At 49.6% G+C, this 26031-nt stretch overlaps 1 protein-coding gene across 1 annotated transcript; it reads left to right on the forward strand.

The window, feature by feature from the left end:
- The first annotated feature begins 24335 nt into the window (after window positions 1-24335).
- LOC137308798 (UPF0500 protein C1orf216 homolog) lies at window positions 24336-25163 on the forward strand. Its single transcript, XM_067977283.1, has one exon. The coding sequence runs from the start codon at window positions 24336-24338 to the stop codon at window positions 25161-25163; it is 828 nt and encodes a 275-aa protein (XP_067833384.1).
- The last annotated feature ends 868 nt before the right edge of the window (window positions 25164-26031 follow it).

Here is a 26031-nt window from a genome sequence, read left to right on the forward strand (position 1 = left end):
CTCTACCCACCTCACTCACCACCTCACTCACCCACCTCACTCCACCCACCTCACTCTACCCACCTCACTCTACCCACCTCCTCTACCCACCTCACTCCACCCACCTCACTACCCACCTCACTCTACTCACCTCACTCTACCCACCTCACTCTACCACCTCACTCCACCCACCTCACTCCACCCACCTCACTCTACCCACCTCACTCTACTCACCTCACTCTCCCACCTCACTCCACCCACCTCACTCTACCACCTCACTCTACTCACCTCACTCTACCCACCTCACTCTCCCACCTCACTCCACCCACCTCACTCTACCCACCTCACTCCACCCACCTCACTCTACCCACCTCACTCTACCCACCTCACTGTACCCACCTCACTCTACCCACCTCACTCCACCCACCTCACTCCACCACCTCACTCTACCCACCTCACTCTACTCACCTCACTCTACCCACCTCACTCCACCCACTTCACTCTACCCACCTCACTCCACCCACCTCACTCCACCCACCTCACTCCACCCACCTCACTCCACCCACCTCACTCCACCCACCTCACTCCACCCACCTCACTCTACTCACCTCACTCTACCCACCTCACTCCACCCACCTCACTCCACCCACCTCACTCCACCCACCTCACTCCACCCACCTCACTCCACCCACCTCACTCTACTCACCTCACTCTACCCACCTCACTCCACCCACCTCACTCCACCCACCTCACTCCACCCACCTCACTCTACCCACCTCACTCTACCCGCCTCACTCCACCCACCTCACTCCACCCACCTCACTCCACCCACCTCACTCTACCCACCTCACTCTACTCACCTCACTCTACCACCTCACTCCACCCACCTCACTCTACCCACCTCACTCCACCGTCTCACTCTACCCACCTCACTCTACTCACCTCACTCTAACCACCTCACTCCACCCACCTCACTCCACCCGTCTCACTCTACCCACCTCACTCCACCCATCTCACTCTACCCACCTCACTCTCCTCACCTCACTCTTCCACCTCACTCCACCCGTCTCACTCTACCCACCTCACTCTACTCACCTCACTCCACCCACCTCACTCCACCCGTCTCACTCTACCCACCTCACTCCACCCACCTCACTCTACCCACCTCACTCTACCCACTTCACTCTACTCACCTCACTCCACCCACCTCACTCTACCCACCTCACTCTACCCACCTCACTCTACCCACCTCACTCTACCCACCTCACTCTACTCACCTCACTCCACCCGCCTCACTCTACTCACCTCACTCCACCGCCTCACTCTACCCACCTCACTCTACCCACCTCACTCTACCCACTTCACTCTACTCACCTCACTCCACCCACCTCACTCTACCCACCTCACTCTACCCACCTCACTCTACCCACCTCACTCTACCCACCTCACTCTACTCACCTCACTCCACCCGCCTCACTCTACTCACCTCACTCCACCGCCTCACTCTACCCACCTCACTCTACCCACCTCACTCTACCCACCTCACTCTACCCACCTCACTCTACTCACCTCACTCCACCCGCCTCACTCTACTCACCTCACTCCACCCGCCTCACTCCACCACCTCACTCCACCCACCTCACTCTACCCACCTCACTCTACCCACCTCACTCCACCCACCTCACTCCACCCACCTCACTCCACCCACCTCACTCTACCCACCTCACTCTACCCACCTCACTCCACCCACCTCACTCCACCCACCTCACTCCACCCACCTCACTCCACCCACCTCACTCTACCCACCTCACTCTACTCACCTCACTCTACCCACCTCACTCTACCCACCTCACTCCACCCACCTCACTCCACCCACCTCACTCCACCCACCTCACTCTACCCACCTCACTCTACCCACCTCACTCTACCCAACTCACTCTACCCACCTCACTCCACCCACCTCACTCCACCCACCTCACTCCACCCACCTCACTCTACCCACCTCACTCTACCCACCTCACTCTACTCACCTCACTCCACCGCCTCACTCCACCCACCTCACTCTACCCACCTCACTCTACCACCTCACTCTACCCACCTCACTCCACCCAACTCACTCCACCCACCTCACTCTACCCACCTCACTCTACCCACCTCACTCTACCCACCTCACTCTACCCACCTCACTCTACCCACCTCACTCCACCAACTCACTCCACCCACCTCACTCTACTCACCTCACTCTACCCACCTCACTCCACCCACCTCACTCTACCCACCTCACTCCACCCACCTCACTCTACCCACCTCACTCTACCCACCTCACTCTACCCACCTCACTCTACCCACCTCACTCCACCCACCTCGCTCTACTCACCTCACTCCACCCACCTCACTCCACCCACCTCACTCCACCCACCTCACTCCACCCACTTCACTCCACCCACCTCACTCCACCCAACTCACTCTACCCACCTCGCTCTACTCACCTCACTCCACCCACCTCACTCCACCCACCTCACTCCACCCACTTCACTCCACCCACCTCACTCTACCCACCTCACTCTACCCACCTCACTCCACCCACCTCACACTACCCACCTCACTCTACCGCCTCACTCTACCCACCTCACTCTACCCGCCTCACTCCACCCACCTCACTCTACCCACCTCACTCCACCCGCCTCACTCCACCCACCTCACTCTACCCACCTCACTCTACCCACCTCACTCTACTCACCTCACTCTACCCACCTCACTCTACCCACCTCACTCCACCCGCCTCACTCCACCCACCTCACTCTACCTACCTCACTCTACCCACCTCACTCTACCCACTTCACGCTACCCACCTCACTCTACCCACCTCACTCTACTCACCTCACTCCACCCACCTCACTCTACCCACCTCACTCTACCCACCTCACTCCACCCACCTCACTCTACCCACCTCACTCCACCCACCTCACTCCACCCACCTCACTCTACCCACCTCACTCACACCCGCCTCACTCCACCCACCTCACTCTACCCACCTCACTCTACCCACCTCACTCCACCCACCTCACTCCACCCACCTCACTCCACCCACCTCACTCTACCCACTTCACTATACCCACTTCACTCTACTCACCTCACTCTACCCACCTCACTCTACCCACTTCACTCTACCCACCTCACTCTACCCACTTCACTCTACCCACCTCACTCTACCCACCTCACTCTACCCACCTCACTCCACCCACCTCACTCCACCCAACTCACTCTACCCACCTCGCTCTACTCACCTCACTCCACCCACCTCACTCCACCCACCTCACTCCACCCAACTCGCTCTACCCACCTCACTCCACCCACTTCACTCCACCCACCTCACTCTACCCACCTCACTCTACCCACTTCACTCTACTCACCTCACTCCAGCCCACCTCACTCCACCCACCTCACTCTACCCACCTCACTCTACCCACTTCACTCTACCCACCTCACTCTACCCACCTCACTCTACCCACTTCACTCTACCCACCTCACTCTACCCACCTCACTCCACCCACTTCACTCCGCCCACCTCACTCTACCCACCTCACTCTACCCACCTCACTCCACCCACTTCACTCTACCCACCTCACTCTACCCACCTCACTCTACCCACCTCACTCCACCACCTCACTCTACCCACCTCACTCTACCCACTTCACTCTACCCACCTCACTCTACCCACCTCACTCTACCCACCTCACTCTACCCACTTCACTCTACCCACCTCACTCTACCCACCTCACTCTACCCACTTCACTCTACCCACCTCACTCTACCCACCTCACTCTACCCACCTCACTCTACCCACTTCACTCTACCCACCTCACTCTACCCACCTCACTCTACCCACCTCACTCTACCCACTTCACTCTACCCACCTCACTCTACCCACCTCACTCTACCCACCTCACTCTACCCACTTCACTCTACCCACCTCACTCTACCCACCTCACTCTACCCAACTCACTCTACCCAACTCACTCCACCCACCTCACTCTACCCACCTCACTCTACCCACTTCACTCTACCCACCTCACTCTACCCACCTCACTCTACCCACCTCACTCTACCCACTTCACTCTACCCACCTCACTCTACCCACCTCACTCTACCCACCTCACTCTACCCACTTCACTCTACCCACCTCACTCTACCCACCTCACTCTACCCACTTCACTCTACCCACCTCACTCTACCCACCTCACTCTACCCACCTCACTCTACCCACCTCACTCCACCCACCTCACTCCACCCACCTCACTCTACCCACCTCACTCTACCCACTTCACTCTACCCACTTCACTCTACCCACCTCACTCCACCCACCTCACTCTACCCAACTCACTCTACCAACTCACTCTACCCAACTCACTCCACCCACCTCACTCCACCCACCTCACTCCACCCACTTCACTCTACCCACCTCACTCTACCCACCTCACTCTACCCACCTCACTCTACCCACTTCACTCTACCCACCTCACTCTACCCACCTCACTCTACCCACTTCACTCTACCCACCTCACTCTACCCACTTCACTCTAACCACCTCACTTCACCCACCTCACTCCACCCACCTCACTCTACCCACCTCACTCTACCCACCTCACTCTACCCACCTCACTCTGCTCACCTCACTCTACCCACCTCACTCTACTCACCTCACTCCACCCACCTCACTCCACCCACCTCACTCCACCCACCTCACTCTACCCACCTCACTCTACCCACCTCACTCTACCCACCTCACTCTACCCACCTCACTCTACCCACCTCACTCTACTCACCTCACTCTACCCACTTCACTCTACCCACCTCACTCTACCCACCTCACTCTACCCACCTCACTCTACCCACCTCACTCCACCCGTCTCACTCTACCCACCTCACTCCACCCACCTCACTCCACCCACCTCACTCTACCCACCTCACTCCACCCACCTCACTCCACCCACCTCACTCTACCCACCTCACTCTACTCACCTCACTCTACCCACCTCACTCCACCCACCTCACTCCACCCGTCTCACTCTACCACCTCACTCCACCCACCTCACTCTACCCACCTCACTCCACCCACCTCACTCCACCCACCTCACTCTACCCACTTCACTCTACTCACCTCACTCTACTCACCTCACTCTACCCACCTCACTCTACCCACCTCACTCTACCCACCTCACTCTACTCACCTCACTCCACCCGCCTCACTCTACTCACCTCACTCCACCCGCCTCACTCCACCCACCTCACTCCACCCACCTCACTCTACCCACCTCACTCCACCCACCTCACTCTACTCACCTCACTCTACCCACCTCACTCTACCCACCTCACTCTACCCACCTCACTCTACCCACCTCACTCCACCCACCTCACTCCACCCACCTCACTCTACCCACCTCACTATACCCACCTCACTCTACCCACCTCACTCCACCCAACTCACTCTACCCACCTCGCTCTACTCACCTCACTCCACCCACCTCACTCCACCCACCTCACTCCACCCACCTCACTCCACCCACCTCACTCTACCCACCTCACTCTACCCACCTCACTCTACCCACCTCACTCTACCCACCTCACTCTACTCACCTCACTCCACCCGCCTCACTCTACCCACCTCACTCCACCCACCTCACTCCACCCACCTCACTCCACCCACCTCACTCTACCCACCTCACTCTACTCACCTCACTCCACCCACCTCACTCTACCCACCTCACTCTACCCACCTCACTCTACCCACCTCACTCTACCCACCTCACTCCACCCACTTCACTCCACCCACCTCACTCTACCCACCTCACTCTACCCACCTCACTCCACCCACCTCACTCTACCCACCTCACTCTACCCACCTCACTCCACCCACCTCACTCTACCCACCTCACTCTACTCACCTCACTCTACCCGCCTCACTCCACCCACCTCACTCTACCCACCTCACTCCACCCGCCTCACTCTACCCACCTCACTCTACCCACCTCACTCTACCCACCTCACTCTACCCACCTCACTCTACTCACCTCACTCTACCCACCTCACTCTACCCACCTCACTCCACCCGCCTCACTCCACCCACTTCACTCTACCCACCTCACTCTACCCACCTCACTCTACTCACCTCACTCCACCCGCCTCACTCTACTCACCTCACTCCACCCACCTCACTCTACCCACCTCACTCTACCCACCTCACTCCACCCACCTCACTCTACCCACCTCACTCCACCCACCTCACTCCACCCACCTCACTCTACCCACCTCACTCCACCCGCCTCACTCCACCCACCTCACTCTACCCACCTCACTCTACCCACCTCACTCCACCCACCTCACTCTACCCACCTCACTCCACCCGTCTCACTATACCCACTTCACTCTACTCACCTCACTCCAGCCACCTCACTCCACCCACCTCACTCTACCCACCTCACTCTACCCACTTCACTCTACCCACCTCACTCTACCCACCTCACTCTACCCACCTCACTCTACTCACCTCACTCCAGCCACCTCACTCCACCCACCTCACTCTACTCACCTCACTCTACCCACCTCACTCTACTCACCTCAGTCTACCCACCTCACTCTACCCACCTCACTCTACTCACCTCACTCCAGCCACCTCACTCCACCCACCTCACTCTACCCACCTCACTCTACCCAACCCACTCCACCCACCTCACTCCACCCACCTCACTCCACCCAACTCACTCTACCCACCTCGCTCTACTCACCTCACTCCACCCACCTCACTCCACCCACCTCACTCCACCCAACTCGCTCTACCCACTTCACTCCACCCACCTCACTCTACCCACCTCACTCTACCCACTTCACTCTACTCACCTCACTCCAGCCTCCTCACTCTACCCACCTCACTCTACCCACCTCACTCTACCCACTTCACTCTACCCACCTCACTCTACCCACCTCACTCTACCCACCTCACTCCACCCACTTCACTCTACCCACCTCACTCTACCCACCTCACTCTACCCACCTCACTCCACCCACCTCACTCCACCCACCTCACTCTACCCACTTCACTCTACCCACCTCACTCTACCCACCTCACTCTACTCACCTCACTCTACCCACCTCACTCTACCCACCTCACTCTACCCACTTCACTCTACCCACCTCACTCTACCCACCTCACTCTACCCACCTCACTCTACCCACTTCACTCTACCCACCTCACTCTACCCACCTCACTCTACCCACTTCACTCTACCCACCTCACTCTACCCACCTCACTCTACTCACCTCACTCTACCCACCTCACTCTACCCACCTCACTCTACCCACTTCACTCTACCCACCTCACTCTACCCACCTCACTCTACCCACCTCACTCTACCCACTTCACTCTACCCACCTCACTCTACCCACCTCACTCTACCCACTTCACTCTACCCACCTCACTCTACCCACCTCACTCTACCCACCTCACTCTCCCCACTTCACTCTACCCACCTCACTCTACCCACCTCACTCTACCCACCTCACTCTACCCACTTCACTCTACCCACCTCACTCTACCCACCTCACTCTACCCACCTCACTCTACCCACTTCACTCTACCCACCTCACTCTACCCAACTCACTCCACCCACCTCACTCCACCCACCTCACTCCACCCACTTCACTCCACCCACCTCACTCTACCCATCTCACTCTACCCACTTCACTCTACCCACCTCACTCTACCCACTTCACTCTACCCACCTCACTTCACCCACCTCACTCCACCCACCTCACTCTACCCACCTCACTCTACCCACCTCACTCTACCCACCTCACTCTGCTCACCTCACTCTCCCCACCTCACTCTACTCACCTCACTCCACCCACCTCACTCCACCCACCTCACTCCACCCACCTCACTCTACCCACCTCACTCTACCCACCTCACTCTACCCACCTCACTCTACCCACCTCACTCTACCCACCTCACTCTACCCACCTCACTCTACTCACCTCACTCTACCCACTTCACTCTACCCACCTCACTCTACCCACGTCACTCTACTCACCTCACTCCACCCACCTCACTCCACCCACCTCACTCTACCCACCTCACTCTACCCACCTCACTCTACCCACCTCACTCTACCCACCTCACTTTACCCACTGACCTCACTATACCTACCCACCTCACTATACGCTCCTAACAATAAAATCTATAACATAATAAGCCCCTAAAAAAATCAATAATTTAGAAAAAACCCATCTTCCCCACTTTTTTTGTGTAGCCATTAATTGTAAATAGTGAAAAAAATTAGACGGAATGAATAAAAAATGTTGACTTCAGATCAGAGAAAATTAAAAACTCTCCAGAAACAGATCAACAATGATCTCATATCCCAGTTTAATAATCCATCTCTGTTGATATATTGTACCAAACTAGTTCCTATTATTGTTTCAACAGTGGACACAAATATCTATTAAACCTGCAATATCTCATTATCTGGTGCCTTCATTTATTCAATAAATTCTCTGTTCCCATAATTTTCTTCTTTCGGTTCAATCTCTGGTTCACCTGGATGCATTGAGTTCGGAAAAATCACTAAAACTTGTACCTAGGCTTCTCTGACTTGAAATAACTGGTAATAAAAGTGAACATTTTTGATTTTCTGAATCCCTTTATTTCCTTTCTGTTGGAATTCCTCTTAAAATATTTTTGTTCTATGATTCTGTACAAATCTTTTCACAATAGAATCAGATCCAGTCTATACTTTTTTTCTTTGAAAGAGCTAGAATTCCAAATATTGTGGGGGTGATTTTCTTGTCCCTGCTGCCTCGTTTGCAAGTGAAAACGTGGTGATAATGGACCAAAATCACAAATGGAATTGAAATGCCAACTTACCGTTTGTTATCTCCTGTTCTGATTTTCGGGTGGATCTCGATCCAGAGATTCCACCAGAAACAGACGGGGGCCTCGTTAAGAAATGCAAATTGGGTTCCGTTGATATTGTTTCTACCCTGACGGCATTTTTATCTCTGCCAGCGTTGCTACGACTAGTTCCTGACCCCACCTACAAACAATGGGCAGTACAAGTTAGAAGGAAGTACAAGTCAGAGTTGCCAACTTTGGTTGGACTTATTCCTGGAGGTTTGATCATATGACATTTGTTCATGTGACATTCAATCACGTGACATTTGATTGCGTAATATTCAATCGTGTGACGTGATTGCATGACATTCAATTGTGTGACGTGATCGCATGACATTCGATCGTGTGACATTCAATCATGTGACATTCAATCGCGTGACATTTGATTGTGTGATGTTCAATCGTGTGACATTCAATCATGTGACTTTCAATCATGTGACGTGATCGCATGACATTCAATCGTGTGACATGTGATCACGTGACATTCAATCGCGTGCCATGCAATCGCGTGACATTCAATCGCGTGACATTCAATCGTGTGACATTCGATCCTGTGACATGTGATCCCGTGACATTCAACCATGTGACATTCAATCGCGTGACATTCGATCACATGACATTTGCCCACTGTTTGCAAATGCTATTGCATTTACTTTAGTTGAGTGTCTCAGCATCACCAAGGGCCAAATAAAATATTTCAATATTTTTGTTTTGCAGAATACAAAGATTTCAGTGAGATGAATTATATCATAAATTATCAATCATAGCAAGCACACACAAGAATGGAAAGATGTAAGTATAAGTAATGTTCAAATAAAAACTACTCCTGTAATGTTTCTACAGTATCGACCGCAATGAAAAACACCAAGTAAATTCCACCGATGCTACAAAAAGATTATTGCTATAAGTAAGTTCCAACAGAGGTTTCTGAGCAATTTTAGGACTTTTTTTCAATACACAGCAAGTTATAAAAATAATCAATAAAACAAAATCCAAACCCAAACCTAATTCAATTTACTGACACACAGCTTAGAAACCCAACCTCAGGGAGGTGAGACTTAGTCCTCAGGGAGAAGCACCAAAGCTGGTTGACTCCCATAATAAAACACATTATACAAATGTTCACAGCACAGGCCGACAAGAACTGCCCTTTTCCCACTGGTTGGGTTAGTCCCTTCTTCAGTCACTGGAGTCCGGGTCACATTTAAAGGACACTTCGCCTGCTTTTCCTCACTCCGTGTCAGAATTCAGTCTATAATCCTAACGAAAGTGTTTTCTTCCACAGTTCAACCCTCTCCACCCTCTCCTGCCCCTTGCTAATGGAAATGATTGCCACGTTGACAGCAAAATCCCTAGCTCAAACCAGTAGTAATTATCTGACCTCTTTCCATGCGAATGGAAGTGTATTGGAAGGCGGAAGTTCGGAAGATCCCTGTCAACGAGAACTGTAGGAAGGATCTGCTCCTGGTTTCATTTTTAGGGCCAGTTGAAGTGTTTCTGGTTGTCAGCTGTCAGGGCTTGGCCCTTGTGCCTTGCACTAACCAGCTAAAAGTTAGAGGTTGGGTTCAGTACAGACATTGGTGCAGGAGTTCCTCAGGGCAGTGTCCTAGGCCCAACCATCTTCAGCTGCTTCATCAATGACTTTCCCTCCATCATAAGGTCAGAAATGGGGATGTTCGCTGATGACTGCACAGTGTTCAGTTCCATTCGCAACCCCTCAAATAATGAAGCAGTCCGAGCCCGTATGCAGCAAGACCTGGACAACATCCAGACTTGGGCTCATAAGTGGCAAGTAACATTTGCGCCAGACAAGTGCCAGGCAATGACCATCTCCAACAAGAGAGAGTCTAACCACCTCCCCTTGACATTCAACGGCATTACCATCGCTGAATCCCCCACCATCAACATCCTGGGGGTCACCATTGACCAGAAACTTAACTGGACCAGCCATATAAATACCATGGCTATGAGAGCAGGTCAGAGGCTGGGTATTCTGCGGCAAGTGACTCACCTCCTGACTCCCCAAAGCCTTTCCACCATCTACAAGGCACAAGTCAGGAGTGTGATGAAATACTCTCCACTTGCTTGGATGAGTGCAGCTCCAACAACACTCAAGAAGCTCGACACCATCCAAGACAAAGCAGCCCGCTTGATTGGCACCCCATCCACCACCCTAAACATTCACTCCCTTCACCACCGGCGCACTGTGGCTGCAGTGTGTACCATCCACAGGATGCACTGCAGCAACTCGCCAAGGCTTCTTCGACAGCACCTCCCAAACCCGCGACCTCTACCACCTAGAATTCAAGAGCAGCAGGTACATGGGAACAACACCACCTGCACGTTCCCCTCCAAGTCACACACCATCCCGACTTGGAAATATATCGCCGTTCCTTCATCGTCGCTGGGTCAAAATACTGGAACTCCCTTCCTAACAGCACTGTGGGAGAACCGTCACCACACGGACTGCAGCGGTTCAAGAAGGCGGCTCACCACCACCTTCTCGAGAGCAATTAGGGATGGGTAATAAATGCCGGCCTCGCCAGCGACGCCCACATCCCATGAACAAATAAAAAAAAGATGTGGCCTTGCCAGGCACAATACAAGCTGCCAATTGTAATTTTCCGCTGTATTCTTGTACATTACCTGATAAATTGTTGGCCGCCAGCAGCAATGCCCGGGAGAGCAAACCTTAATTCCCGGAGACTCCTGGACAATCCGGGATAGTTGGCAACCTTACGGCCATTTCCAGCGGTATTTGAAGGGGTCCTCGGCTGCTCTCAGGTAAAATGCTCGAAAGTTTTGGGAGACATTTTGCTTGTATTACGTTGTGTTTTTTTTTGCTACTTAGATGGTTGTAGTTGTTCTAGATTGTTGTGAACTCTTAAAGGGCTTTTAACAATGCACTTTTTTCTTCACGGGGGGGCCCTCTGGCAAATCTACTCCGGCAAAAGGAGAAGCTGGAGCAGCAGGAGGTGGAAGGAGCTGCAGTGAGAGTAAATAGGAGAAGGCACGCTCACAGGAATCCTTCGCCTCCCAACAGGTTATGCTTGGGGGCAAGGACCATCACCTGCACACTTGGCTCATGACTCCCCTCAGGAACTCATGCAAGTTCGCTACACTCAGATGCATGATTCAAGTAGTGCATTGAGCCTCATTGAGCCTATCCATTGGAGTCCTCAAGCAATGATTCCAGTGTCTGGACAGGTCTGGTAGCTTCCTCCAATACAGCCCAGAAGCAGTGGGGCCTAAATTAATCAGCGCCCCATATCAGGTACCATTCCGGTGGAGGCAGCAACGGCGCACCAGAATGGAAAGGCCCAAGGCCTCGTCATCGTAACAGGCACGCTGCGGGCGCCAATCAGCTCACCTATCGGGGCCCATCTAATTTCGGCTGGTGTTAAGTTGTGTGGAACGAGGCCTTCCGACTGCACAAAACACTACATTTCAGAAATTTGTGGGGCCTTCTTTTGAGCAGCTTCCAGTGATCCCTTTCAGGGCTACTGGTTAGGCCGCTGAAGACCCGAAAATACTGGTTGGAACTTGTCTGAACAAATTTAAGAGTTTGGGTCTGAAAGGGGTGCAGGAACCTCACTTTAATATTGAATTGAGGCTTGCACTCATTGCAGGCAAGCACCAGGGCCATTGAAAAGAAAGGCCTGACCAATTTAGCAGTGGCCTGAACGCCTGTCCAGATCGAACGCAGGCCTTTGTCCTGATAAATTGGTGAATGTTGCGTCTGTTTTACACTTGGAAAATGGGGGCAACGATGTTGCCCAGAATCAAGGGATATGGTGATAGGGCGGGAAAGTGGATTTGAGGTAGAAGATCAACCATGATCTTATTGAATGGCGGAGCAGGCTCGAGGGGCCGTATGGCCTACACCTGCTCCTATTTCTTATCTTCTTATGTTCTTATGTTGAATTTAGACCTGAGCGTCCCGTATGATAGTGGTTGCTGTGTGCTGCATAACTTTCCTCTGCAACAGGGACAACACATGGGGCCATCATTGGACGAGGACCATGATGACATAGAGGATGGCTAAGAAGTGGGACAGGTCTTCGGCAGCAGTTCCTTGAAGAGTGCGCCAGCTGAACAATCCCTGCTCCCCTGCATTAACAGTCAAGTACAGCATCTCTCCTCGTCCTTCCACTCTCAAATGAACTGCATCTGCCCAAAGACCAACACTGATATTCAGGTCCACTAACATTACAGGGCCACTAGCTGCCACAGTAACACTTCCCCTGACAAGTTAGTGACACAGAACCGATGATGTAACTTGGCATGGTGGCTACATGTCCCTCTAAGCAGCAACTGGAAACCGCTCCTTGTAGTGTTATGGTGCCCTAAAGCTTAACTGGGGTACACAGTGAGAACGAATGATATCTGGTCAGAAGGTACCCCAGGACATTATAATGCTACCATCCTTTATGCACAAACTTCTTTACCCAAAGAATGGTAAGAATGTGGAACTCGCTACCACAAGGAGTGATTGAGACAAATAGCATAGATGCATTTAAGGGGAAGCTTGATCAGCATACAAGGGAGAAAAGAATAAAAGGGTATCTTGATAGGGTTGGATGAAGTAGGGAGGGAGGAGGCTTTTGTGGAGTATAAATGCCGGCACAGACCAGTTGGGCCGAATGGCCTGTTTCTGTACTGTAGTTTCGATGTAACTCGATGTAACAGTCTTGAGTTGCTAAGCTCTTATTACGCTCACAAAGCCAAGCTTAAAGATAAAGCGGATGCTAACCCTGATCATTCGCAATCCCGGCGAACAAGGTAATGGAAACTGAGGCTCCAGCTTTCTTAGACTTCCTTTCCTTTGTGCAGATTGATGATTTCTTTCTCTGGGCTGTGCTGTACGATGGGAGCCAGGGTCAGCTTGTCCTTACTGTTTCAAGAAAACTGCTGATTCATGCTGTGACATCATTCAGCAGAGAGAGAAAAAAAGCCCCCGGAGCACTGCAGTTTCTATCAGTAAAGTACTCTGGGTTAACCCGACCTCGGACAGTTCAGGTGAATTTAAGGTATGTAGTGTGTTATATTTTGTCATTTATATCAGTAATTATAAAGCACCGTAGACAGTTCATGCATTGTCTGTGGGTTTAGCAAAAGCAGTCAGTGCATATTATACTGATCAGCAAAGGAAGTGGTGGGTGGAAGCATTTGTTTATTGTCACTGTTTTTTGGATATCACTGTATGGGTTTGTTAATGACCCTCGAGTGAAAGTGTCTATACAATGAACAGTTGAATTCCCAGTATATCTGATGTCGAAACCTCTCCTGCGTTATGCCTTACGATCGAACGTCACAATCATATATTTTGCCATGTTATATATGCCCGGCGTTCTTTACTGTACACTCACTCTCCACATTCACGTTGCAGGTCCGAGAGGAAAATATGAACTGCTCAGTATACATTATATACAATAGCAAATAGATGGCGGTGAGCGTAAGGCTGCAATTCAATCATGGGAGGGCCTGTCAATGTTTCTAACCTGTTTGTGCTTTGCCCTGGTGGTTTACGATATGATCAAAACCCATTGATTGAATTATAGGCTTGCAAGCCACTGCCAGCTATCCATTATCCAATGTGTAATTTATTGAGAGGAGACAGTGGGGGTCACATTAGATTCAAGGAATTAGATTATCCCGCATTTAAAAAGCAGTGGCCATTTCCTACTGTTTCACTTGTGACAACAGGCACTCTAATAGCAGGTTGCTGTATGGTAGATAAACATAACCGCATGAATGATGATGAGGATTACACTTAAATATAGGTTTGAGATACAAATCTGCTGATGTTTGGGTCTGGTGATTTGGGGATCAGAGTAATTTCAGGAGCAAGGGCTATATTTATTTCTTCAGAGCATGGTTGGAGGTGCCTATTTGGACTGGATTGGAACTTTTAGCCATGTTGTGTGACAAGCAGCCAATAAAATCAATTCTTCTGCGAATGACCTGGTGAATGACCACTATTCACAAATTATATGTATTAGCTGAAAATATTATATTTAATATTTGCATCTACTCGTAATATTTTTTCTTTGGATAAGATAATCACATATGGAAGAGGGAGCAGATAGAAAAAAGATGCAATGCAATATCAATCCTGGAAAATAACTGATGGGAATATTAAAATCGATTTACTCTCCTGAATTTTATTTTATTCTATTCTCGTCTTCCAGAGAGAAGAATCCTGGTGATCCATTACTAAATTAAAGGATAAATTTTCCTGAAATGCTACGTTGACATGGTGCATGTGGGGAAGGGGGAGGGGAAGCAAACTTTTCACGCTTCATAGTCAGTCTTACCACAAAGAAAGACTTGCATTTATCTAGCACTTTTCACAACCTCAGGAAGTCGCAAAGCGCTTTACAGCCAATTAAGTACTTTTGAAGTGTAGTCACTGTTGTGATGTAGGAAACGCAGCAGCCAATTTGTGCACAGCAAGATCCCACAAACAGCAATGTGATAATGACCAGATAATCTGTTTTAGTGATGTTGGTTGAGGGATAAATCTTAGCCAGGACACTGGGGAGAACTCCCCTGTTCTTCTTCAAAATAGTGCGACGGGATCTTTTCATCCATATGAGAGGGGCCTAGGTGTAACGTCTCATCTGAAAGACGGCATTTCCAACAGTGCAGTACTCCCTCAGAGCATCAGCCTGGATTATGTCCTCAAGGCTCTGGAGTAAGACTTGAACCCATGACCTTCCAACTACAGAGGTAAGAGTGCTAGACACTGAGCCATAGCTGACACTGCCAGAAATCAGACAATTAAAAATGGGAGTTAATCTTCATTGCTTCCTGAAAGTTGTTACCAGGTTAGTTCTAGAAAAATCTAAGCTATTTCACATCCGTAAGAACATATGGAAATGAAGGACAGGAAAAGACCTATTGGTCATCCAGCCTGTCCTGCATCACGGTACATACACTCCCCACCCACCTGGAGCCATGTAATAGTTGCCCTATTAGTACTCCAGGGCACCCTGTCCACAGATGTCTAGAATACCAGGGAGTAAGTGGAGGAAAGGGTCAATGCCAAGTCTACTATCTGGAGGATCTAGGTCGAAAGGGAAGATTTTAACTCAGGCTGTGTTCGGGGCGGGTGTGGTACAGGGAGGGAGGGAAACCCCCATGGAGACTTCAGCCTGAGTCCCAGGCCGTTTTAACTCCTAGGCCTCAATGAAATACTGCAGCACTGTCTCCCACCTGAACCCCCACAGGAGTGATGTCAGGGCGGGCGGGCGGGGCCAGAAATTGGCACGGGTGCCCGAGAATGCCAGGGACCCAAGGGAACTGCCCCGCCCCAGGTATGACGTTAGTGCTGGAGTGGGGGCTTTCCACAGGTTATGCTGGCGCTGGGAGGGACAGGCAGATTCGGGGCCCAAGGACTCCTTTCGGGCCCTGAGGAAGCACACCTGCCCCTCCCAGCCAAGGAATCCTCTTCTGGCCTCTCTACTGACTGCCGCTAGGTCCTGCTGTCAGGCTTAGCCCCGTGCAAGCCTGCTGACATTTTTAGCTAAAATGGCATTGCGACGCTAATGACATCGTCAGCCCATGATATTTAAATGTAAAATAGGCCTCTGCCTGCCTGGGCTGGGTGACCCTCATGTGCCTGTCCTGAGGCGAATTAAGATGGCAGAGGATGGGAAAGCGTTGGGGACGCAGTGCGATCCCCTCCACACCGCCATCTTATTCCCCTGCCTGCACCATTCCTGCCGGGCGGGGAGGGTTTAAATCGACCCTGAAATGTGGAAAAAGTTTGCAGACCTGACCAGTTTAGCTAAGGTAAGGCTATCTGCCATTATCTTGTATCAAATAGCTGGGCAAAATTTGCATGCTAGAATGTGTTTGCTCCCAGCCAGACTACATTGCACCCCTTCGAATAGCTACCACGCACGCCCCCTTCTGCAGCAGGACAGAAATTATAGCTCAAACTTAACCACTTGGCACTCTGGTATCTTAAAAAGACTCCACCCAAAAAGCTCTTTTTAACAAAATGCATATACATGTACTCACACTCATGATTGGCTGAAGGATGAGCACTTGGGTGTACTGAACAATTCCAACATCGCAACTCCACTTCTTTGCTGGCAAGAGATGGTGGCACAGAGGATGTGAAGGTGGAGGTCCCCTCCAAGCTCTTGGCCAGTACTAACCATTTCTCTACTCTATAATAATTACTCACTCTCTCCCTCAGTTAATTGCTTGCTCACTGCCCCCAAGCATTCACTCAAGCACAATGCCATGTCACACTATATATGACGATGTAAGTAATATATGAAGAGATGTCACGCAGCCAGAATTCGAACACATTGGGGGTGAATTTAACCTGCAAGAACGGTGGGTTGGCGGCGGGGGGGGGGGGAGTTGAGAATAATTGTTTTTTTGGGTCACAACCACAAAATTTTTGGACTTTGCATTCCCAGTGGGAAGCCTGTATTTTTACCGCCCATGTTAAAGAAAAAGATTAGTGAAGACAAATGTAGGCCCCTTACAGTCAGAAATGGGGGAAATTATAATGGGGAACAAAGACATGGAAGAACAATTAAACACATACTTTGGTTCTGTCTTCACAAAGGAGAATAAAGATAACCTGCCAGAAAAGTTAGGGAACCAAGAGTCTAGTGAGAGGGAGGAACTGAAGGAAACCAGTATTAGTAAAAAAATCGTGCTAGGGAAATTAATGGGGTTAAAGGCTGACAAATCCCCAAGGCCTGATAATCTACATCCCAGAGTATTAAAGGAAGGGGCCCTGGAAATAATGGATGCATTGGTGATCATCTTCCAAAATTCTATAGACTCTGAAACAGATTGGAGGGTGGCAAATGTAACCCCACTATTTAGAAAAGGAGGGAGAGAAAAAACAGGGAATTACAGACCAGTTAGCCTAACATCAGTAGTGGGGAAAATGCTATAGTCCATTAAAAAAGATGTGATAACAGAACACTTGGAAGGCATTAACGAGATTGGACAAACTGAGCATAGGTTTATGAAAGGGAAAACCATGCTTAACAAATCTACTGGAGTTTTTTGAGGATGTAACTAGTAGAATAGATAGGGGAGAACCAGTGGATGTTGTGTATTTGGATTTTCAGAAGGCTTTTGATAAAGTCCCACACAAGAGGTAAGTGTTTTTTTTTATTTGTTCATGGGATGTGGGCGTCGCTGGTGAGGCCAGCATTTATTGCCCAGCCCTAATTGCCCTTGAGAAGGTGGTGGTGAGCCGCCTTCTTGAACCGCTGCAGTCCGTGTGGTGAAGGTTCTCCCACAGTACTGTTAGAAAGGGAGTTCCAGGATTTTGACCCAGCGACGATAAAGGAACGGCGATATATTTCCAAGTTGGGATGGTGTGTGACTTGGAGGGGAACGTGCAGGTGATGTTGTTCCCATGTGCCTGCTGCTCTTGTCCTTCTAGGTGGTAGAGGTTGTGGGTTTGGGAGGTGCTGTCGAAGAAGCCTTGGCGAATTGCTGCAGTGCATCCTGTGGATGGTACACACTGCAGCCACTGTGCGCCGATGGTGAAGGGAGTGAATGTTTAGGGTGGTGGATGGGGTGCCAATCAAGTGGGCTACTTTGACCTGGATGGTGTTGAGCTTCTTGAGTGTTGTTGGAGCTGCACTCATCCAGGCAAGTGGAGAGTATTCCATCACACTCCTGACTTGTGCCTTGTAGATGGTGGAAAGGCTTTGGGGAGTCAGGAGGTGAGTCACTCGCCGCAGAATACCTAGCCTCTGACCTGCTCTTGTAGCCACAGTATTTATATGGCTGGTCCAGTTAAGTTTCTGGTCAATGGTGACCCCCAGGATGTTGATGGTGGGGGATTCGGTGATGGTAATGCCGTTGAATGTCAGGGAGAGGTGGTTAGACTCTCTCTTGTTGGAGATGTTTATTGCCTGGCACTTGTCTGGCGCAAATGTTACTTGCCACTTATCAGCCCAATCTTGCTGCATGCGGGCTCAGACTGCTTCATTATTTGAGGGGTTGAGAATGGATCTGAACACTGCAATTATCAGTGAACATCTCCATTTCTGACCTTATGATGGAGGGAAGGTCATTGATGAAGCAGCTGAAGATGGTTGGGCCTAAGACACCGCCCTGAGGAACTCCTGCAGCAATGTCCTGGGGCTGAGATGATTGGCCTCCAACAACCACTACCATCTTCCTTTGTGCTAGGTATGACTCCATCCACTGGAGAGGTTTCCCCTGATTCCCATTGACTTCAATTTTGCTAGGGCTCCTTGGTACCACACTCGGTCAAATGCTGCCTTGATGTCAAGGGCAGTCTCACCTCACCTCTGGAATTCAGCTCTTTTGTCCATGTTTGGACCAAGGCTGTAATGAGGTCTGGAGCCGAGTGGTCCTGGCGGAACCCAAACTGAGCATCGGTGAGCAGTTTATTGGTAAGTCTCGCTTGAAAGCACTGTCGACGACACCTTCCATCACTTTGCTGATGATTGAGAGTAGACTGATGGGGCGGTAATTGGCCGGATTGGATTTGTCCTGCTTTTTGTGGACAGGACACACCTGTGCAATTTTCCACATTGTCGGGTAGATGCCAGTGTTGTAGCTGTACCGGAACAGTTTGGCTAGAGGCGCAGCTAGTTCTGGAGCACAAGTCTTCAGCACTACAGCCGGGATGTTGTCGGGGCCCATAATCTTTGCTGTATCCAGTGCACTCAGCCGTTTCTTGATATCACGTGGAGTGAATCGAATTGGCGGGGATGGTGGGGATATCGGGAGGAGGCCGAGATGGATCATCCACTCGGCACTTCTGGCTGAAGATGGTTGCAAACGCTTCAGCCTTGTCTTTTGCACTCACGTGCTGGACTCTGCCATTATTGAGAATGGGAATGTTTACAGAGCCTCCTCCTACCGTTAGTTGTTTAATTGTCCACCACCATTCTCGACTGGATGTGGCAGGACTGCAGAGGTTTGATCTGATCCGTTGGTTGTGGAATCGCTTAGCTCTGTCTATAGCATGTTGCTTCCGCTGTTTAGTATGCATGTAGTCCTGAGTTGTAGCTTCACCAGGTTGGCACCTCATTTTTAGGTACGCCTGGTGCTGCTCCTGGCATGCTCTTCCACACTCCTCATTGAACCAGGGTTGATCCCCTGGCTTGTTGGTAATGGTAGAGTGAGGAATATGCCGGGCCATGAGATTACAGATTGTGCTGGAATACAATTCTGCTGTTGCTGATGGCCCACAGCACCTCATGGATGCCCAGTTTTGAGCTACTAAATCTGTTCTGAATCTATCCCATTTTGCACGGTGATAGTGCCACACAACACGTTGGATGGTATCCTCAATGTGAAGACGGGACTTCGTCTCCACGAGGACTGTGCGATGGTCACTCCTACCAATACTGTTATGGACAGATGCATTTGTGACAGGTTGATTGATGAGGACGAGGTCAAGTAAGTTTTTCCCTCGTGTTGGTTCGCTCACCACCTGCCGCAGGCCCAGTCTGGCAGCTATGTCCTTCAGGACTCGGCCAGCTCGGTCAGTAGTTGTGCTACCGAGCCACTCTTGGTGATGGACATTGAAGTCCCCCACCCAGAGTACATTCTGTGCCCTTGCTACCCTCAGTGCTTCCTCCAAGTGGTGCTCAACATGGAGGAGGACTGATTCATCAGCTGAGGGAGGGCGGTAGATGGTAATCAGCAGGAGGTTTCCTTGCCCATGTTTGACCTGATGCCATGAGATTTCATGGGGTCCAGAGTCAATGTTGAGGACTCCCAGGGCCACTCCCTCCTGACTGTATATCACTGTACCGCCACCTCTGGTCGGTCTGTCCTGCCGGTGGGACAGGACATACCCAGGGATGGTGATGGAAGAGTCTGGGACGTTGGCTGAAAGGTATAATTCTGTGAGTATGGCTATGTCAGGCTGTTGCTTGACTAGTCTGTGGGACAGCTCTCCCAATTTTGGCACAGGTCCCCAGATGTTAGTGAGGAGGACCTTGCAGGGTCGACTGGGCTTGGTTTGCCGTTGTCGTGTCCGGTGCCTAGTGGTCCGATGCCGGATGGTCCGTCCAGTTTTATTCTTATTATGACTTTTTTTAGCGAGATTTTTACAACTGAGTGGCTTGCTAGGCCATTTCAGAGGGCGATTAAGAATCGACCACATTGCTGTAGGTCTGGAGTCACATACAGGCCAGACCGGGTAAGGACGGCAGGTTTCCTTCCCTGAAGGACATTAGTGAGCCAGATGGGTTTTTACGACAATTCGATAGTTTCATGGCCACCATTACTGATTTTTAAAAATTTTAATTAATTGAATTTAAATTCCCTCGCTGCCGTGGCGGGATTTGAACTCATGACTCTGGATTATTCGTCCAAGCATCTGGATTACTAGTCCAGTAACATAACCACGATGCTACCGTACCCAAATTTCCCCCAATCCCATGTGCAAAATTAAAGCACATGGGATTGGGGGGAATATACTGGCATGGATTGAGAATTGGTTGACAGACAGGAAACAGAGAGTAGGAATAAACAGGTCTTTTTCCGGGTGGCAGGCAGTGACTAGTGGGGTACCGCAGGGATCAGTGCTTGGGCCCCAGCTTTTCACAATATATATCAATGATTTGGATGAGGGAACTAAATGTAACATTTCCAAGTTTGCAGATGACACAAAGCTGGGGTGGAATGTGAGCTGTGAGGAGGATGCAAAGAGGCTCCAATATGAATTAGACAAGTTGGGTGAGTGGGCAAGAACATGGCAGATGCAGTATAACGTGGATAAATGTGAGGTTATCCTCTTTGGTTGTAAAAACAGAAAGGCAGATTATTATCTGAATGGCAATAGATTGGGAAAAGGGGAGGTGCAACGAGACCTGGGTGTCCTTGTACACCAGTTGCTGAAAGCGAGCATTCAGATGCAGCAAGAAGTTAGGAAGGCGAATGGTATGTTGGCCTTCATTGCAAGAGGATTTGAGTACAGGAGCAGGGATGTCTTACTGCAGTTATACAGGGCCTTGGTGAGACCACATCTGGAGTATTGTGTGCAGTTTTGGTCTCCTTATCTGAGGAAGGATGTCCTCGCCATGGAGGGAGTGCAACGAAGGTTTACCAGACTGATTCTTGGGATGGCAGGACTGACGTATGAGGAGAGATTGGGTTGACTAGGCCTATATTCACTAGAGTTTCGAAGAATGAGAGGTGATCTCATTGAAACATATAAAATTCTAACAGGACTAGACAGACTAGATGCAGGGAGGATGTTCCCGATGGCTGGGGAGTCCAGAACCAGGGGTCACAGTCTCAGGATACGGGGTATGCCATTTAGAACCGAGATGAGGAGAAATTTCTTCACTCAGAGGGTGGTGAACCTGTGGAATTCTCTACCACAGAAGGCAGTGGAGGCCAAGTCATTAAATGTATTCAAGAAGGAGTTAGATATATTTCTTAATGCTAAAGGGATCAAGGGATATGGGGAAAAAGCGGGAACAGAGTACTGAGTCAGGCGATCAGCCATGATCATTTTGAATGGTGGAGCAGGCCCGAAGGGCCGAATGGCCTACTCCTGCTCCTATTTTCTATGTTTCTATATAAACTCGGAAGTGAAGCCAGGTTGTGGTCACGATCCAAAAAAATCTATTTTCAACTCCCACCCTCCCCCAACCCACCCGTTCTTCGGGGTTAAAATCCCCCCCATTGTCCCTTCTCAATAGGCATTGCACAAGAACCAGCTGCAGGTGCCAGTGGCTCTCAGGAAGCCAACACTACATTGCACCCACACCCCGCCAGAGTAGGTACGTCCGCCTTGGGAGATTTGGATGGTGAGCTTGAGGAGGAAGCTCAGGGTGAACTGCAGAGAATGAGTTGGCAGGAGAAGGAGTAGTGAAGTCAGTGGAGGAGCAGGAAGCTGCTGGCTAGAGGTCCAACAAGCACCCTCCCTCAAGCACCAAACCCAGCGCTTTGCATCTCAGGTCCTGCATAGAAGATAGGACTGCTATCAGAGCACAGACATTTTTTTCCTATCGTTAAAGAGTGATCAAAGCATTCTGCAAGGTCTGATGGTGAAAGTGGAAGAGCCACATTTTTGCAGTTGTGCATGACTATTTAATGGAACAGCAACAACAACAACTTGCATTTATATAGCACCTTTAACATAGTAAATCATCCCAAGGCGCTTCACAGGAGCGATTATCAAACAAAATTTGACTTTGAGCCACATAAGGAGATATTAGGAAAGATGACCAAAAGCTTGGTCAAAGAGGTAGGTTTTAAGGAGCATCTTAAAGGGGAGAGAGAGGTAGAGAGGCCGAAGAGGTTTAGGGAGGGAATTCCAGAGCTTCGGACCAAGGCAGCTAGAAGGTACGGCCGCCAATGGTGAAGCGATGAAAATCGGGGATTTTCACCATGGAGTGTGTGCCAATTTTAGGGGCATCTGTGGCAGTGCATTAGTGACAGAGGTCCTAAGCCCACTTAGACTATCTTTTGGATGCTCAGATTGCTGTTCTAAAGGCCCTATGCTTCAATGTACAACAGATCAGCCTGTCCGGCTTCAACATGCTAGGGGATCGGATCGAAAGGGCCATTGTATGAGACCAATGCTCTCATACCTGCATTTTATAAATAATGGGGTTATGTTAATCACTTTCCAATTCTTAGGAATGTCTCCTGAATTTGGTTATATTGCAGCTAAAAAGCAAAACCATGTATGCTGGAAATCTTAAAAAAAAGCAGAAAATGCTGGAAATGAAGGGTGAATTAAAGAGAAAGATGGGTTAACATTTTAGGTAGGAGCCTTTAATCAGAACTGGTCTGGGTTATCCTGAATCATTAACCCACCCTTCTCTTTCAGATGCTGATTAATCTTTGCTGTGTTTCCAACATTCTCTGTTTTTAATTTGGATCGGTTTCATGATTGAGTACATTTGTTATATTTTTGAGTTGTATATTGAGACGGAATGTTTAGGCTTGATGTCTCTTGTGCTTGTAAAGAGAAGAACGCATTTGTGTTATTGTCCCTTTGGTTGCAGTGTGACTGTCACAAGTGGCAGTAAATTTATTTCATAAGCAATTATCATGGCCCAGTGATTTTGAATACAAAGCCTAAATAATTTATGTAACAAAGCACAAGACACCAGATGAAAGCTTCATTTACTTTCGAGCTAATTGAACTTTCAGGCAAAAGTGTAAAAACAACTTTTGGAATATTTTCAACGATTAATGTAAGATGACATGAAGTGTACAAAATTATCATTTAAGTGAATTTGTTAATTAGGGGTTAGGTAATGACATCTTCTACAAAAGATTATAGACTGTGAAAATAACACAGTGAGTACTTAGTCTGAAGCTGAAATCTTTTCTGTTTTGGTGCAGAGAACCTCTGACATACAAGTGAAAGGATAAATCATCTGCGTGACCTTCTGCATCAAGGAAGACTACAATGTCTGAAAATGTTCTTGTGTCTACTGAAGAGACAAGTCAAAATAACACAGATCACATGAACCTGGATTGTCTGGTCTGCACTGGCTTGGGCAATGCCAGCAAAGAGTCACAACAAAGTCCCGGAACAACAAAGAGTGACGGAACGGCAGAAAATCCGATAGATTCATCCGACAATGTCAAAAATGATTACATTTGCAAAGAAGAACCGACTGATTCAAAGAAGACGGAGCTAGGTGAATTGATTTTAATTCATGAGAGTGACAATCAATTGCTGCAAAGTGAGAAAAATGCTTCTCCAAAACCAAACGCCGTTAGAACAAATTTATTTCCTGGGAAAATGCGTGGGAGCCTATCTTCCACATCTTCTGAGGATGTTGGATACTGTGGTAGCTGTGCCAGTGTGGAAAATCTGGAAAGCCCGGCGCCTTTAGATTATTTCGAGAGCAGTCGTACACACGGTTTAGCAAAGAGCGGCAGGAAGCATGACTCTGTGCTGATAAGATGGCCGTGTGATGACAGATTGGTGTGGAGTGACTCTGCCAAGGTATCTGCGAGAGAGGTGCAGGTGGGTTCGGTGGAGGGTGTTGATGGACTGTCTCTCTACCAGGAAGCTATCTCCCTCACAGCCATGGAAAAGATAAAAATGGGCTTGAAAGAGCAATTTCAGACCCAGATCAAAATGTATCGGAGATTGATGCTGCTGCGCTCCATCAGAAATTTACAACAGCAGTTACAAGGGCAACAGGCACAGCTCCAGAACTATTATCACATTGCACTGAGTGCTAAGAAAGAGCTATTAAAACACATCAGCACACCTTCTGTCTAACAGACGCCGCATTTTGCCTTCATACTCCTCCAACTGGCAGAACGAATGAATTAGACTGACTTGTGAAAGCAGTTCTGCAAGCTAGGAATTGGAGAATGGGAAATAGAGGGAGGGCGCAGAGATTTACATCAGACGGGCTGGTAAAATGCAATAAGTTTTTATAGCTCCTGTCTGCATTTGCTATTGTCATTATTTTAGCACTGTTTCTCTGCTGCCGGGCCTCCTCTGTGCTTGTCCACTAGGATTACTGTAGGATTAAGCCTCGCCATGCTTCCATTGAGGTATCCTACTTATTAACGGCGAAGCTAATTTCCGATGAGACTTTCCACATGTGTTGTTGGAAGATTGAAGTTTAGGCTATGCTGAAATGATAGAGGGCAATTTTAATCTAACCCATCTGGGGGGAAACTGACAGGATCGGGAGCAACACTTGTTTTACGCTCTGCTCGGTTTTAATCTCCTTTGAAGTCAGCGGAGAGTAATATCGGGCGGGGTGTAAAACCAGTGTTCCAGCCGATCCCACGGGATTTCCACCCGGCCAGTTAGGTTAAAATTGCCCCCTATGTCTAAGTGCAGTGCTGGGAGGAAAACCATTCTCCATCTGGTTACTCTCCTCCTCCCCTCCCCAAGACAAACTTGGCACATATGATTCAGCCAAGATAAAACTGACCTCTCAGTCCCCTGTTCCACACACCATTCCCCAGTTTAAGAAACTGGAAGGTGACTTGCTTCTAGACCTCTGCCAATAGGACACTGTACTTGGTCTACTAGGGATGTGAATGAGCAAATTGGGTTGAGTCAGAAAGTCTGCGTGCTCAGACATTCGACACTACATAGTTACTATAGTAACGAGAGGCCCCACCATAAT

This window comes from Heptranchias perlo, chromosome 3, assembly GCF_035084215.1.
Source record: "Heptranchias perlo isolate sHepPer1 chromosome 3, sHepPer1.hap1, whole genome shotgun sequence".
In the NCBI taxonomy this organism is placed as follows: domain Eukaryota; kingdom Metazoa; phylum Chordata; class Chondrichthyes; order Hexanchiformes; family Hexanchidae; genus Heptranchias; species Heptranchias perlo.

Excerpts from the sequence above, each read along its gene's own strand:
- LOC137308798 (XM_067977283.1), top strand. The coding sequence starts at position 24,336 with ATGTCTGAAAATGTTCTTGTGTCTACTGAAGAGACAAGTCAAAATAAC.